This window comes from Sminthopsis crassicaudata, chromosome X (genome assembly GCF_048593235.1).
Source record: "Sminthopsis crassicaudata isolate SCR6 chromosome X, ASM4859323v1, whole genome shotgun sequence".
Classification (NCBI taxonomy): Eukaryota; Metazoa; Chordata; class Mammalia; order Dasyuromorphia; family Dasyuridae; genus Sminthopsis; species Sminthopsis crassicaudata.
In genome coordinates, this window is record NC_133623.1 from 47391582 (window position 1) to 47408732 (window position 17151).

General features: G+C 43.8%; 1 protein-coding gene across 11 annotated transcripts in view; it reads left to right on the plus strand.

Moving 5' to 3' along the window:
- Positions 1-250: 250 nt before the first annotated feature.
- The window catches only part of ENOX2 (ecto-NOX disulfide-thiol exchanger 2), a 273360-nt gene continuing 256459 nt past the window's right edge, over positions 251-17151 (plus strand). For 5 of the 11 annotated variants that reach the window (XM_074278291.1, XM_074278295.1, XM_074278294.1 and 2 more), the window contains exon 1: positions 251-510. In XM_074278291.1, the coding sequence (XP_074134392.1) occupies positions 288-510 (223 nt within the window). In that variant the 5' untranslated portion in view covers positions 251-287. Of the gene's footprint in view, positions 511-15542; positions 15641-17151 lie in introns of those variants that run through there. The other 6 variants (XM_074278306.1, XM_074278309.1, XM_074278310.1 and 3 more) reach the window with 4 other exon arrangements.

Sequence of the window (17151 nt, forward strand, 5' to 3'; positions counted from 1 at the left end):
TCAAGCAACCAGACACACGATCTCTGTTTAGTAGGAAATGAGAGCGAAAACTACAATACCCAGAACGTCTTGTGACCCTTTGGTCTCTCCGTAGGGAAGGGGACTAGGGACTGGATTCCCAAACGTGGGGCTGACTCCATCTCCCGAAATGCTCCCTGCTTAGTAGATGCTTCTCCGCCAATCTCCAGGCAGAAGTGCTCGGAAAGTTCTGCCTCTCGCGCCCAGAGAACTACACTTCCCAGGGGGCGGTAGCAAAGAGCCTCGGCTTCCCTAGTGACCAGCGGCCAATGGCAGACGCGGAAGCGGCTAGCGGGCCCGGGGAGGCGGCGGTAACGGCCGGGGCCGGGGCCGAACAACGGAGCCTAGAGTGGCTCGAACCGAGCCCAGGGCTTCGGGCGGCCGCCGGCGGGGTCAGAACGTCGGGGCCGCAGGCCGCCCACCAACTGTCGGGCCTACCGTTGTCGCCGCAGATGTTCAAGGGCTATCTCTTCGAAGGCCGGAGCGCTGGAGGTCAGTCCGGGGACTGAGGGAGGGACTCGGGACCTTTGGGGCAGGTGGGAGGGGCTTCCGGGCTTTGCCCCGCTCCTCTTGCCCCGCCCCCTTTTCGCGCCAAGGGACTTGAGGGGTGGGGACGTTGTTCTCCACTGCCCCTCCCTCCTTTGCCCACGTGCGCCTACGAGGAGGCGGGGGCAGCCTCTAGTACTTCCCTTCCGCTCCCCCCCACACACCATGTGTGAGAAGCCCAGAACTTCCCCGCCGGTAAGATTCTCCGAGAGCGTGGGGGCAACGGGCGCCCAGAGAAACCACCAGACTTGCCCAAAGTCACACAACTGGTTGATTTATCTCGGACCTGGAGCGTGAAGCTCCTGATTGTAGTGCCACAGCTCTCGTAACTTTTAACCTGTCGCCGCCCCCCTCTTCCACTGTGCTTCCTCAAGTTCTATCCATCCCCCAAACGCGCTTCTTCACCTTTGGTCTTTTCCTCTCTCACTTCTTTCCATCTTGTGCTCAGGGAAACCCAGCTGCCAGCATACAGTAGATATAAACTTTACTGTTTCTCTTTGTTTCTTTCCTGCCACTTCAAACTTGCCTTCGTTCTGTCCCTATCATTCTGCAATCTCTACTTCTGGAACAGGCTACAGGCTGCTTTTCCTCTTTTGTCTGTCTTCTATTCAGTATGTGCCTTGCTTTTCCTTCTCGCCTCAACTCCTCGCTCTCTTACTCTGCAAAGTCAATATTTGCATTCGTTTTCTCTCAGACACTTAACATGCCCGTATCTCGTGCCCTGCGTTCTCACTCCACTTCAGCCTTATAACCTTAGATCTCGCCATCATTCACCCCACAGCTCGATTCCTTCCATTATTCTGAATTCTGTTCAGTGCCCATACCCTTTGCTCCTCCTATTTGTCCCTCTGTCTCACTTCTCCCAGTCTTTGTATACATTGAGCCATCTGCTCCATTTATTCCTTCTTCCAGGGCATCCCCTTTGCCCTAGCCTCATTTGCTTCTGTTCAAAGCCCTGACCCTTGACTCTATGGTTGACTGGTCCAAATATATCCTAATGGGTTGCACTTAATGGCTACCAGAAACCCTTTCTGCTCCCAAATTCTGTGAATCCTTGTTCTGCTGCTCCCTGTTCATGCTTAATAATATTCATCTACCCTCTTTGCTCCTTACTTCCTATTATTCGCTTCTCATCCACTAGCAATCTGGCTCCGACCCTACAATTCAATTGAAAGTGCTCCCTCCATGGTTACCAACTATATCTTAACTGGGAAAGCCAATCTTTCTCAGTCTTTTTTTTTTTTCTGAACCATTATCTACCTTCCATCTAATAATTTGAGAAAATTGTCAAAGTATTGGTGTGGGCTTTCCTTGCATCTCTACATTCCCCCTTACTTGGTGTTTGCATAAGCTCCCGTGGGTTCAATTATTTCTGTGCAGATAACTCTTACAGCTTTATGTCCATTTCTTCCCTGAACCGCAGCCCTATATTGCCAAGAAACCCCACTGGCAACTCAAATTCGCCATGCTTAAAACAGAATTCATTATTTAGTTTCCCTCTTTCCTGTGTCCCCCCTCCTTCAGATTTCTATTGAGGACATAATCATGCTTGCTGGTGGACCCCTACCTTGGAATCACCTGGAAATCTGCCCTCACGCTCCATACTTTATCAATCACAACATTTTTCTTGGGGATTCTTCCTCTGCACATGTAACCCCCCACTTTCACTGCAACCCTTCCAGGATTGGCCTTTGTTACCTTCCATCACTATTACCCCAAATCTGTCCCCTCTCCAACCTATCTTTCTTATAGCTAATAACATCATCTTCCTGAGGCACATGTAGGATCAAGTTATCCCTTTCCCCCCATCAAAATCTTTGATTGGTTTCCTGTAGCTTCCGTAACAAAATTTAAATTCCTCAGGCCAGAATCTTAAGCTTTCATAGTACGGCCTGAGTCTGTCCCCTCAAAATTATTTTATATTACTTCCTTGACGCAGAGTTGCATCCCAAACCCTTCCCCTGCTCCAACTGTGTCCTCCATAGGTTGTCCTCTGTTCCCAGAATGCATGACTTGAGAATACCGTGTCCTTTTTTTAAGGTACTAGGATACTGTTAATAGCCATGTTTATATGTTATAATGTTAATGTTCTTTTTGACAACCCAAATGTGTTTTTTTTTCCTGAAACTACAGTAGCCTGTTACATCTGTGTATCATCGTAGTGCTCTTCTCATTTGTTCTGGGCGTCACGCTGTGGCAAAGAGAAGGGAGAGGGAGAATAAGAGGGAGAGGATCTCACTGGTACTGCTACTTGAATTGGGATGCAGCTATGTTAAAGACAAACTCATTTTGATCTAGAAAATCTGACATATTATATGGGCCATATCCCAGATGTTTTGAGTCCTTGGCTTTCCATACGGAAATCCTGTCCGTCTTTCAAGGCCCAACAGGTGCTGGATTCTCCATGCGTCCTTGCAGGGCAGAAAATCCTGCATCAAGTCTGGATCCTTCCCTTAGAACTTGTGTAACTTTGGGAAAATCACCTAATCTCCTTGAGCCTCAGTCTCTTCCATTGTAAAAAGAGAGGATTGGATTGAAAGGGACCTTAGAAGTATTCTAATTGGAAATCCATGATCCTTCATTGCGAGTGATTTTTCTTTGTTGGGACTTCTCCTATGCTCCATAATAAAAATCAAATCATGACTGGTGTATTAAGTATTCTCTCATTCTCAATAGACTATTATTTCCTTGAAAGCAGAACTCCCAGGAGGTTTGTGGCACAGGGAAGATCATTGTACTAGAAAGCAGGCGACATGAATTCAAGTCCCCACTGGGTTACCATGACCTCTCTGAGCCTCAGTTTCCTCCTCTGCAAAGTGAGATATCATTAGTGCCCCTGGTAGGGCAATCAAAAGACTGAAAGAAAATGGCACTTATGTACAAATGCGATGGAGACCAACAGTAAGGAGAGTTGTGTAGTCACCAAACTTGTGTGCCACTTAAGGAGCATTTATTAAGTGCTTACTGTGAGCCAGGCTCCCCCCCAAAAAAACACAGTTTTCAAACTTAGATTCTGTCTGTGTTGACAGCATGTCCACATAAAATTATTATTTTAAAATATTATTATTAATAATTATAATACAATAATTTATATTATTAATAATATAATATATTATTAAATATTTAATTTTTTTTCTTAATTCTTAATTGTCTAGATAATTTTTAGCATTCGTTTTTACAAGATTTTGAGGTTTTTTTTCCCTCCCTTCCCACTTCCTAAAATGGTATACAACTTTACATAGGTTCTACATGTGCTATCATATAAAACATTTTCATATTGGTCACAGTTGTGAAAAAAGAAACAAATCAAAAGAAAAAAAAACATGAAAAAGAATAAAATAAGTGGAAAAAAGTATGCTTTAATCTGCATTTAGAATCCATCAGTTTTTTATCTGGATGTGGATAGCTTTTTCTTTTGTGAGTGATTTCTTTGTGATACAGACTTAGTAGTGGTATTGCTGGGTCAAAGGGTATACACAGTTTTATAGCCCTTTGGGCATAGTTCCAGATTACCCTCCAGAATGGATGGATCATTTCATAACTCCACTAACGATGTGTTGATGTTCCTGTTTTCTCACATCCCTTCTAACATTTATCATTTTCTGTTTTTGTTATATTAACCAATCTGGGAGGTATGAATTAGTATCTCAAAATTGTTTTAATTTGTATTTCTCTAATCAAAAGTGATTTAGAACTCTTCTTCATATGCCTACAGATGACTGATTTCTTCACATAAAAAAATCCTGTTCATATCCTTTGACCATTTACCAGTTGGGGAATGGGTTATATTCTTATAAATTTGACTCGGTTCTCTATATATTTGAGAAATGAGATCTTTATCAGAGACACTTGTTATAATGATTGTTTCCCAGCTTTGTGCTTTCCTTATAATCTTGGTTGCATTGGTTTTGTTTGGTACACATTTAATTATATACAAAAGCAATCCAAGTGCCCATAAATTGCAGAATGACTGAATAAGTTGTGGTATATGAATGTAATGGAATATCATTGTACAGATGAGCAGACCGATTTCAGAAAAGCCTGGAAAGACTGACATGAATTGATGTTGAATGAAGTGAGTAGAACCAGGAGAACATTGTACATAATAATAGCAAGATTACATGATGATCAACTATGATAGATTTAGCTCTTCTTGGAAACGTAGTGATCCAAGACAATTCCAATAGACTTGGGATGGAAAATGTCAGTCACACTCAGAGAGAGAACTATGGAGATTGAATGTAGATTGAACTATAGTATTTTCACGTTCTTTTTACTTGTTTGCTTTTTCTTTCATGCGTTTTTTCCCTTTTAGTGTGATTCTTCTTGTACAATATGATAAATATGGAAATTTGTTTAAATAAATCAATCCAAGGTCACTTCAGGAGGGAGGCACTGGGGAGATTGGAATCTGGAAAAGCATTGTGTAAGCATTAGTAGCCTGTGCGGTGACATGGAAACAGAAGCCAGAATTTTTTTTGAGGAAGGCCACCTTTACTGAACCATAATAGACTTGAAGGGGACTTTTGTATATTTATATAATATATAATTTATATAATATATAATGTATTTATATATGATATATAATACATATATCTGTATGTATTATATATCATATATTATATGTATATTATATATATCATATATTAATATATATCTTATATATATATTATGTGTGTGTGTGTGTGTGTGTGTGTGTGTGTGGTGTGTTTTTACTAAGGCTGTAAAAGCTTGGGACCCCATGTTTGGAAAAGGGCTTTAAGTGTCAAAACATAAAAGTTTTGTCTTTCATCTTTGTAGTCCTTAGGGGAAACCATTATAGTTTACAGAGCTGTGGGACCTGAGATAGGCAGACCTGTGTTTTAGTAATATCACTTGCAGCGGGGGCCTTCATGAGTGGGGGAGCAGCAGGTAGATGTGAGAGGAAGGTGGGGCCATAGAATTGGCAAGACTTGGCATGTGATGGGGCTAGGTGTGGTAGGAGAGACCTAAAGGATGGAGAATGAAGGTGAGGTCTGGAACCTGCATGACTAGAAGGATAGTAGTGCCCTTACTAAAAATTGGAAAGTCAGGAAGATGGTTGTGTTTTGGAGGAAAGAGAATGAGCTCTGGATCTCTTGCCAGGAGGGCTTTCTGATCAGAGCCAGACCCCCTGGCACTCAAACACTTATTCCAGCTAAAATCTGGCCTAGATAACCTTAATAATAATTCTCATTTTAATTTTAAATATGATAAATGTCAGTGCATAAAGCTCACATAGAGAAAAGCTCTTTTTAAGAGTGAGAAAGGGGTAGTGAGATCCTTTTGCCTAGATAGAGAATTAGCTGCATAGAGTTACTTGAATCCATGGGAAGTCCAGAGATGATACTTGAACTCATGAGAATGAATGATTGATTATCTAGGGAGGTGGTAAAGATCAGGGATGGACAAACTTATCACTTTTAAGCCAAATCTGTCCCTCTGTTTGCTTTTGTAAGAGTGGTTTGTCACTGAGCTCTCAGGCTGTACAGAAAGAGGTAGTGGGTTACACTTTGATGACCTACCTTGGTATATAATGGGAGAAGAAGGCCTAGGACAGAGCTTTGGTCCCCCAAAGTAAAGTGAAGTAAAGCAAAAGGTCTCCATTTATTAAGAGTTGGACAAAGATCCAGCAAAGGAAACTGCCAAGGAGCAGTCAGACAGGTAGGGGATCGAGGATATACATAGAGGGATTGGCCATTTCAAGAAGTTGGGGATTTCTGTTGAGCCTTTGTTCCTGTTAAACCAACAAAAAACCCCTACCAAAATTAACTCTTCAAACAATGTAGGGTGTTATGTACCTAGCACTTCACGGATCAGAACTGGAACAGAGCTGTGTGCTGTTGTGTTTTTAAATTCTCCGGGAGGAGGATTTAGCTGAGAGCTACAGAAATCTGTGATAGAATTGAATGTATCTCTTGGGAACTAATGTTGTGGGCTACTTTATTTTTTAGTGTCACGTAGATATATTTTTTCTGCCAGTCTGTCCTTAGGGATAACCTTGGTTAAATTCAACTGGTAACCCTATTTATAGACTATAGAGTGAACCTATACTATATTTGTGGCATTATGATAACACACTATATACAGGATCACAACTGCAGAGGGTAGATTTCCCTCTATAAATGTACTCATGTACTTCATAAAATCAAAGAAATTTATTTGTTTTTGAAGAGGAAGCCCCTTGATAATGTCCACAGCAAGCTAACAGTTTTGACCTGAAAATCCACCACTTTTTGAGATCATTGTACTTGATGATCTCACCATCATCTGTATGCAGATGACTCGGGTATCTAGCCCTATTCTCTCTGCCAGTTGCCAAGGTTCAAATGCTAGGTGTCATCCTCAATTCCTCACTGACCCTCACACTCCATTTCCAATCAGTTCAGTTTAGTCATGTCTACCTCCATGACACAAGCTAGGAAGTGGTAAGTGTCTGAGGTCAGATTTGAACTCAGGTCCTCCTCACTTCAGGGCTGATGTTTCATCCACTGCGCCACCTAGCTGCCCCACATGATCCCTTCTTGGTCTCCTTCCATTGAAAACTTCCAAGTTACCAATGTCTTTCTTAAAATGTGGGTACTAGAACTGTGCACAGTACTCTCGATATCATTTGATCAGGGCTGAGAGTACATACAACTGGATCAGTTGTGTTAAGTGCCAGGGATACAAAGAAAGCCAAAGGACAATCCCTGCCCTCGAGGAGCTCATAGTTCAATGATCATTTCTCTCATTCAGAATCTTGAGGATCTCTGGATGGAATCTAACATTGTTTTAGCTTTTTGGGCTGCTATATCGTATGGTTGTAGGAGGTTCAGTGGATAGAGCAATGGGCCTGGAGTCAAACCCGGAGTTCAAATACAGCCTCAGAGTCTTCCTAGCTGTACACCACTGAGCAAATCATTTAATCTCTATTTTAAGGAAATAATAAACCACTCACCAAGAAAACCCCATGGACAGTGTGGTTCAAGGGATCCCAAAGAGTCAGGTACTACTGATGACTGAACAGTCAAATCACATGGTTGACTCATATTGAGTTCATAGTCAACTAAAATCCCTAGAGCTTTTTTTTTATGAACTTCTTTGAAGCTCTTCTACCTTTATTTTGTATTTCTAAAGTTGAGGTTTTGAACTCAAGTGTAAGACTTGACATTTATCTCTATTAAATTTCATCTTGAAAGGCAACAGTCGATAGAGAGTTGGCATCAGAGCCAGTAAGATCTTGGCCTGGGTCTTACCTCTGACATATATTGACTTCCTGGCACTGGGTAATTTGTTTAACCTCTTGGGCCCAGAGATCCTGGTGACTCTCTAGGACTAGGAGTTAGAATAGGTGCTGAGTTGCTTTCCTCACTGGGAATTCTTCATACCAATGAAATCACAGGTCTGGTCCAAGCTCCCCCAAATCCTCTTATTTGATTTAGAACAATGTGATTTCTAGCCTACTGAGATCTTTTTGGATCCTGACTCCATTATCAAGTGCACTGGCTGTCACTTCCCCAATGATGTCTTGGGAAAGGGGAGGAAACAATTATATATAGTCTGTGCTTCCACTTCCTTTCTACTCTCTTCTATAGGTACAATTCCTCTAAAATCTGACTTCTGACTTTATCAGTCAACTGCAACTGCTCTCCACTGGTACCGATGATCTCTTAATTGACCAATTGAATGGTCTTTTCTCAGTCCTTATGCTTCTTGACCCCTCTGTAGCATTTGACACTCATTTGACACACTTAATCATCTCATCCTGAATACTCTGCTCCTGTGTCACTTTTGGTTCTCTCTCTTCCTGATTGTTTTTTCAGTTGCCTTTGCTGAATTTTCATCCATGCCATATCCATCATCTGTGGCAATTCTCAAGGCTATTTCCTGAACCTTTAGCAGTACCTAGGTAGTGCAGTGGGTAGAGTGGTACATCTGGAGTCAGGAAGACCCGAGTTCAAATATGGCCTCAGAGACAAGTTGTGACACCCTGGGCATTTAACCTCTGTTTATCTCAATTTCCTCATCTGAGAAATAGAGATAATAGCAGTACCTACCTTAAAGGGTAGGTTGTGAAGACTGTCCAAATATTTTGGAGATACTCTGACTCCCAGAGCTAAGGCCCAGAAAACAGGCTGCACCCTGAGTTTCGCATAATAATCCTTTGCAGCTTGGAATGATCTCACCCTCTGGCAAAGGTTGACTAAAGAATTATTATTATTATCTTCCCTTATTTCCCAGGGTCATCCATCACATGTTCACAATCCCTGTTCCTTGTCACTGACAGGTATTTCACTCCTGTCCCCAGTTCTGGTTCTGTGCCCCACAGAGTAGCCACGACCTATAAGATTTGTGACAATGGCTGTTCCCACGGGAGCCAAGTACACCTGTGTTCCAAGAAATGCTAACCATGAGACTGTCTCTATGCAGATGATTCTCAGATCTTTCTATCCATGGCTAGTCTCCCTCCTTAGCTGCAATGCAACTTTACCACTAATGTCCAACACACATTTCCCATTGAATGACTTGCAGGCATTTCCAAATGGAGGTCATAGGGAGCCATTGGAGTTTATTGACTAAGGTTGAGGTTGGGGGGTGATATAATCAGGTTAATGCTTTAGGAAGATCCCTCTGTCATATAACTAGCAGACAGACTAATGTGGAAAGACTAATCTGCAGGCTATTGAAATAGTTAAAGCTTGAGGTGAGGAAAGACTATGTGAATGGGGAGAGAAGTCATCCAGGGGTGTGCTGGAGCCTGTTCCTTAGAAGTTCAGAGGGAACATTTACTACTCAGAACCCTGTGAAAGCTTCAGATCAGGATGTGATTGATTGTGTATTGCTAATTGTCTAGGCTTTAAAAAGTAGTGGATAAAATGTTTATAATGCAGATGAAACCTGGTCTTTCCCCCCCCTCAGAGAGCTGGCTGTTAAATATTTTGCTAGCATATTCCTGGATGTAGATAAGATGTTATGAAGGTAGTTAAGAGAAGATCTGGCAACAGATTGGATATGTGGAGTGAGTGATCACGAGGATTCTGGGATGACTCTCAGTTTCTGAGCCTGAGTGATTAGAAAGATGGTGCTGTCCTCAAAAGTAATAAGGAGCTTTGGGAGAAGGAAGGATTTTTGTTTGTTTTTGTTTTATTTTTAAAATATATGCAGAGGCAGTTTTCAACATTTGCCCTTGCAAAACCTTGTGTTCCAAATTTTTTTCTCCCTTCCTTCCTCCCATCTCCTCCCTTAGACAGCAAGTAAGCCAATATATGTTAAACATGTGCAATTCTTCTATACATACTTTCACAACTACCATGCTGTACAAGAAAAATCGGATCAAAAAGGAAGTGAGAAAAAAAACAAAGTGAGCAAACAATAACAAAAAAGTGAAAATGCTATGTTGTGATCTATGCTCAGTCTCCACAGTCCTCTCTGGGTGCAGGTGGTTCTCCCCATCACAAGATCATTGGAAGTTACCTGAGTCAACTCATTGTTGAAGAGAGCCACGTCCATCAGAATTGATTATGGTATAGTCTTCTTGTTGCCGTGTACACTGATCTCCTGGTTCTGCTCATTTCCCTCAGCATCAGTTCATGTAAGTCTCTCCAGGCTTCTCTGAAATCCTCCTGCTGGTCATTTTTTATAGAATAATAATATTCCATAATATTCATAGACCATAAGTTATTCAGCCATTCCCCAACTGATGGGCATCTACTCAGTTTGGAAACTGGAAACTCGGTTCCTTGCCACTACAAAAAGAGCTGCTACAAACATTTTTACACTTGTGGGTTCTTTTCCCTTTTTAATGATCTCTTTGGGATTCAGGCCCAGTAAAGACACTGTTGGATCAAACGGTATGTACAGTTTGATAGCTCTTTGGACATAGTGAGGGAAGGATTTTTTGGGGAAAGATGGTGATTTCTGTTTTGGACAAGACTTTAAGATGCCTTTGGGACCTCCAGTTCAAGATGTCCAATAGACAGTTGGTTCTATGGAACTGGAGCTCAGCAGACAAGTATGGGCTGGATCAGCAATTCTCAGAGTGAGACCTGAGCAACCCAGTAGTCCCCGAGATCCTTTGAGGGGGTCCTCAGGGTCAAAATTAACCTTAATAATTCTCATTTTAATTTTAAATATGATAAATGTCAGAGCATAAAGCTCACATAGAGAAAAGCTCTTTTTAAGAGTGAGAAGGGGGGTAGTGAGATCCTTTTGCCTAGACAGATTAGAGAATTAGCTGCATAGAGATACTTGAATCCACGGGAACTCCTCATTCTAATTCACCACACGGATGTAACACATTGCCAAATCTTGTCACTTTACAGTGGATGCTCCACCAAAGTCATGTTCTGACGCCTCCTGTTGGCATGGAGGTGACCCTGGGCTCTTTAAAAATTTGCCAGGTGAACAAACTCTGGAGGGTCCTTCCCATTTGGGATGACTTTGAGTAGGGGCCAGGTGATGGGACTATGTGTTGGCCATTGAGGCCTGCGCCAGACTAAAGTTTGGAGAATCTCATCACCAGGTTGTGTGTGGAGTGATCCAGTTTGCGACTGCTGTGTCACTATCTTATGCACAGTGCTAGAAGAATTAGGAGCTAGGTTAGGGGAGGAAGTATCCAGACTGCTGAGTCACATGTTCAAGATCAGAAAACAGGAGAAGTGCAAGGCAAGCCAGATAGTGCTGCCTACGTCCACGAAGGTGCCATCCCTACTACAAAAATCCCATCGTCCAGCCGGTGGAGGCCTCTTTGCAGCACCGGGCTGTCTGTTCCTGCCTTCTGAGACCAGGCAGCACATCTCATCCTCAGCCATGCCCAGGACCTTCTCATTTCCACCTGACAATAAGACAGAGAGAGAAATAGTTAAGGAAACACTGCAGAATCAGGAAGAGAGTTGGGATAGAAGGGAATGGGGATGATCTGAGAACTTTCTGAAATAGTGGGCCTGGGGAGGTCTTTGAGGCGAGAAGGCTGCTGCCGGTCTTGAGGTGGAAGATTCCAGAGAATTGAGAGCAGAGGTGGGAGAAGATTGAGCAAGCATGGCCCAGCTACAGTTTCGATGAGTGTGCCATTTATGCTTTTAAATCATTGATGAAAAGGCCAAAGTGCCCAAGGTCAGGTGCAGGTCTCTGGGGCCCCCCATTAGTGACCTCTGACCAAATAAACATTGAATCATTAGAGATCATTGAAGACCCCAGAAGTATTTATGTTTTACCAACTACTCTCCTTATAATACTCCAGAAGGTAGTGATAAATATGTCATTAATTTCTTTTTACAAATGAGGAAACTGAGGCTCAGAGACCCAAAATGAGTTTTTAGTCACAGATAGTTAAGCAGCAATCAGGATTCATGTGACTACAAAACCCAGGGCTTTCTGCTACACTGTGCTGCCTTCCTCCCCTACCACCTTCTGTCTCTCTGTCTGTCTCTCCTTTCTCTTGCTTCTGTCTCTTCCTCCCTCTGCTTTCTATCTGTCTCTCCATCTCTGTGTCTCTCTTTGCATTGCTCTGTCTCCGTTTCTCTCTCTAAATGTGAGAAGAGTTGTAGGGATATTATTATCTTTAACCCTTTCCCTGACCAGGGGGAAAACAACATGCAGCACTGCCACTCTGTCACAGACTACACCCTTAACAGACAGGCAAGTCCTATCTGGAGACTTTGGCCAACTGTAGAGTGCATGAAGTTTTCAGTGATTTGCCTGTATAGAGGCAGCAATGAGCCCCCAGCTTCTGAGTTTGGCAGGAAGTGGCTTATCTGTTACTGTTTCCCCACATTTTTGGAGCATGGGCCCTGCCTTGCCTGCCGCTGGGCCCTATTTGGGCCAGAGTTATGACAGTGTCAGCTTTTTCAGGGTTTCTGTCTGTCTCTTGCCGCAGAGATTTGGCAGAACCCTCAGCCCAATGTGATGGCTCTTAAATCTTCCTCCAGCTGGGCTGGGCTATTAGATTTATATGTATTAAAAAAAGAAATGAAGTGTTTACTGGTTGGGGCAGTTTAGAAGATCAAAACAGACTAGGCTGAACCCCCATCCCCCTCCAGCCCTCACCTCCACTTTGTCTCTCTCCATCAGGCCATTCTAAACATTAGCTGTGCAAGAGCAGCTGCTGATCAGATGTCTGGGAATTTCTATTCCCATTCTGGCTGCTGGTTTCCGAGTTTTTCTGTCAGAAATGGGAAGTTCTGCTCATTCCTTTATTTATTTATATGTGGTACAAATGGGTGATGGAGGTAGAGGTGTAGTGGTTAGGGGGAAAACCCCTTCATGGGGAACCATTGCATTGTGGTAAAAGGCAGAGGATCTGGTTCAAATTCTGCCTTTGTGTGATCTTGGAGAGTCACTCGTCTATAAATTGAGGTGCTCAGGACTCTTATTTCTGGGGAGCCTTCTCACCCTCAATCTTTGATCTGCAGTAGAAGCATGGTGACATATCGGGAGACCCATTGCTCACTGTCCTGTGCAGATCTAATGAAACGGCTTGGAAGTAATGAGGAAGAGTTGGAAAACTACATGGAGAGCTTAGAGGAAATAAGATTGCTGGGGAAGGTGAGGGGAACAGAAGGTCCCCCCGAGTGCTCTTTTGGTTCTTGCCACTTATTTCCTTTCTTTTGGGGCAGCCAGCAAGTTCCCCAAGAGCCTCTTTCTGCCTTGTGTGCAGATCCTTGTATAATAAGAGCCTTATGAGAGTGTAAGCTCCTTGAGAGTAGGAGCTGTTCCACCTTTGAATCCCCGGGCCTGGCACATGTGGGAGAAAGGGTTCTTGTTCAAGTCTAGGGCAGATTAGACGGCCTCCAAAAACCCTTTCAATGGGAGATTCTGGGAAATGTATAGATCATTAATAAATACTGAACCAAAACAGGGGGCCCCGTTTGATCTCCTGCTGTGTCTTTCTTTTGTTGGGCCCTTGGAGAGTGGAAATTAGAAGGCAGTCTGAAGACTGAATGCTGAAGGCTTCAGGTACCCAGGTCATCATGGGAGACAGCCTCAATATCCTTCAGCCAAAACCCTGCCTTCTAATGGAAGGTATCTTTGGGGAAGCTTCAAACTTCGTCTAAGGGGCAGAGTGATTAGCAGGGACCCCGGTCCAGCTTTTTCTCCGGTTCAGTTTTCTTCCTTTACTTGTGGGCCACAAAGAACAACTTTATCTCTTCTGAGCTACTTTGCACATTACACAGCCAAATGCTAGCTCCCAAACTCCAAGCAGGAGCCGTGCCTGGCAAGGTTCATGTTTCAACAGACAGGATAGGGAATATGCTTACTGCTCACCGTGTCAGCAGGGCTTCCCTGAAAGCCCAGTGTTGGTCAGCTCCCTTTGGGTGCTAGGAGCAGGGACTGAGGGAAAGGAAGCAGACCCTGAGCAGTTGTGATGGGTGCCATGTTTGGAGGCTGGATTCGGGACTGGAAATCCCCAAAGGAATCCACACAGGCTTATATATAAATAAGAAAATGCATAAATATATAGAATATAAAATATAAACTCTTTATAAATATAAATGTATAATAAATATCTATCTATATTATATAGAGATATAAAATATATAATAAAATATATTTTATTTTATTATATATTTTATATATTATATATATTTAGAAAATTTTTATAATATTTTATTTATATATAAATATAAAATATTTATAAAATATACATATAAGCATATGAAATAAATAAGAAAATATATAAATATATATTAAAATATAAAAGAAATGAGAATACATGCAGGCTGGTGAAATAAATAAGGGAATGTATGTCTTCTAGATGTGTATATCTTATATATATCATATATATGTATATATGTACACACATATATCCACTTACGCACACATATATGAAGAAAAATGAGACCCATGAAATCACTAAGAGAACTAGAGTAATTTGAAGGGTAGAGTTACTTATGCAAGTGTGTGGATCTTTCTAGGTTGTGTTGCCAAACATTTGCCTTAGCAAACATTTCCCAAGCACAGCCTTGGTGCTGAAGCTCCCTGGCTCTAGGCGCAGCCGCCCCACTGACCAGCTGGGACAAGTTATTCTCTCTCCCCGGGCTATAGTTTTCTCATTAGTAAAATGAGGGGGTTGAACCAGATGACTCCCAAGCTCTACCATTTTATGATTAAGCCTGTCACATTCTCTCTCAGAACCTTTGTAAGCCACAGTAATAACCCTTGTTACTCTTAGGACAGAGTCTAAACTCTTGAGCTTGGCGTTCAAGGACTTTTTAAATTCAGGCCCAATCTCTCTTTTCCCTGCACAACTCCTCTGCTTCCATTGTCATCAGTCATTTAGTCAACAGGCCTTTATTAAATCCTGCGTTAAGCATTGAGGGTACCAAAAAAAAGGCAGAAAAGGCTGGAGTTGAGGAGAGCTAGATTCAAATGATGGACCTAGATTCAGACTTTTGGTAAGCTTTGTGACCCTGGACAAGTCATTTCACCTCTGCCAGCTTCAGTTTTCTTATCTGTAAAGTGGGGATAATAATAGTACCTACCTTTGTAGGTTGTTGGTAAGGTCAAGTGAGATAAGATTTGTTAAGTGCTTTGCAAACCTAAAAGGGCCATATAAATGCTGGCTGTTGTTTGTTTAAAATCACCCCTGCTGTCCAGGAGCTTACCTCCAGAGGCGTGTAAATAGCCAGCTACTTATGTGCACATGTGACACCCTCCAAGCAGGGAAGACAGGGAGACAAGGTAAGGTGTGCCAAGGGTAAGATTTGACATGAGTCTTGAAGGAAGCCAGAGGAGCGAGTGGGCAGAGGTGAGGAAGGAGAATATTGCGGGTGTGGGTGGTGGCCTCCGGCACAAAGATATAGAACCGGGACGTGTGTTGGATCTGGAGAACTAGGGATAGGCCAGTGGAGCCGGATCCGAGGGAACCATGGGAGCCGTGAGAGGGGGCCAGACTGGAAACAAGCATAAGTGCCAAACAGAGGACTTGATCTTTGATCCCGTAGGCAGGCTTGGGTCGGGGCCAGGGCTGCACTTTAGACAAATCTCTTTGGCAACACAGTGGAGATTGCCTTGGAGTGGGGAGAGACTTGAGGCAGGGACGGCCATTAGAAGACTATTTCTGGAGTCCAGGTGAGAGGTAATAGGAGTCGGAACATATCCCTGAGATGTTGTGAAGGGGAAAATAGCAAGACTTGGCCATGGATAGGATGTGTGGGTTTGGGGGGAGGGAGAGTCCTGAAGATTGGGCACAGAATGTCAGGGGAGGACCAGGGAGAAGGTGGGTTTGGCTGGCTAGAGAGTATGTGAAGAGAAGGAGTATAAAGGCAGATCAGAGCCAGGTCGTGAAGGACTTGAAATGGTGGACAGTTTCCTTTTATCCCAGAGGTAAAAGGAAGCCACGGGAGTTTACCGACAAGGTGTTGACATAGGCGGGCCTGGGTTTTAAACAAATCACTTTGGCCTCTGTGTGGAGGATGCAGGGGAGCCCCACCGGGAGGCCCGTGCCCAGTGGTCCTGGGGAGGGGTGGGAGGACTTGGCTAGGAGTGGGGGCAAGGGAAATGATTTGCAGCTGATTGGATGGGCTGGGGGAGAGCGAGAAGTCAGGGATGATACCAGAATTTCGGAGCTGGGCAACTTGGAAAACAACGGTGGCCTTGGCAGAAAATGGGAAGGGGTTTAAGCGCAAGGTAATAAGTCTTATTTTGGCCATCTTGGGTTTGAGATGACTACAGGGATGTCTGGTGGGAAAAGCCTGGGAGCCCTTGGAGGTGCAGCCTGGAGCTGGGCTAAAGATGGGGTCAGGCTAAGGTGGTAAGCCACGGAGGGCAGGGCAGGGCTAGCAGGGAGCAGCCCTCTACTCTGTTGCATCTCTCTAGATCCCCTGGGGTACTCCTCCTTCTGCTTACTATTTCTCTGGTAGGAGGGGGACTTTTGCCCCCCCCTCAGTAACTCAGCTCTTTGCTGGAAATGGAGACCCAAAGGGTAGCCTGGGGGAGAGGGCACGCTGGTGTCTGTAAAGGGCAGGGGAGAATTGGGAAGGGAGGCCAGGCAGAAGATTTTGCTCTTTGAATTCAGGAGAATCATCCAATTTCTGTGTGTTTGCTCTGTGGTTAAGCCCCTGTTCTGTGTGTGTCTTGGATCTGTTTGGGCAGAGAACACGTGTGTCTTTGATTAACCTTTGGTTTGCTCCTCTGCTGCACAGAACCCAGTCTCCCCCCCCCCCCCACACCCAGCAGCTGAGCCCAGGCTGGGTGTAGCACAGGCCCCCGGGCTGTGGGAGGGAAGGCCTGAGGGGAGACTCCCTATCTGGCGCCCCCTCAGTTACCCCATCCTTGCAGCAGGCTGGGCTTTGGGCTGTCAGAGGTCGGGCTTCTTAGCTGAGCGCATGACAAGTCTTCTTGCTACTATCAGACACCAGCAATTAATATGTCCAGGCGGCAGCGGGTACCTTATGAATATGTTAATGTACCACATGACAGCTGTCTAATCTTGGGGGAGGACAGGGACAGGCCAGGGCCCCCAGAAACCCTTGCCAGACTAACTGATAAAGCAGTGAGACAGGGTGGAAGAGGCTTGGTGTGGGATTCAGGCAACGTGGCTTTGAGACCCAGCTTCAGTGCTTAGCTGTGTGACTGTGGGCAAGTCAG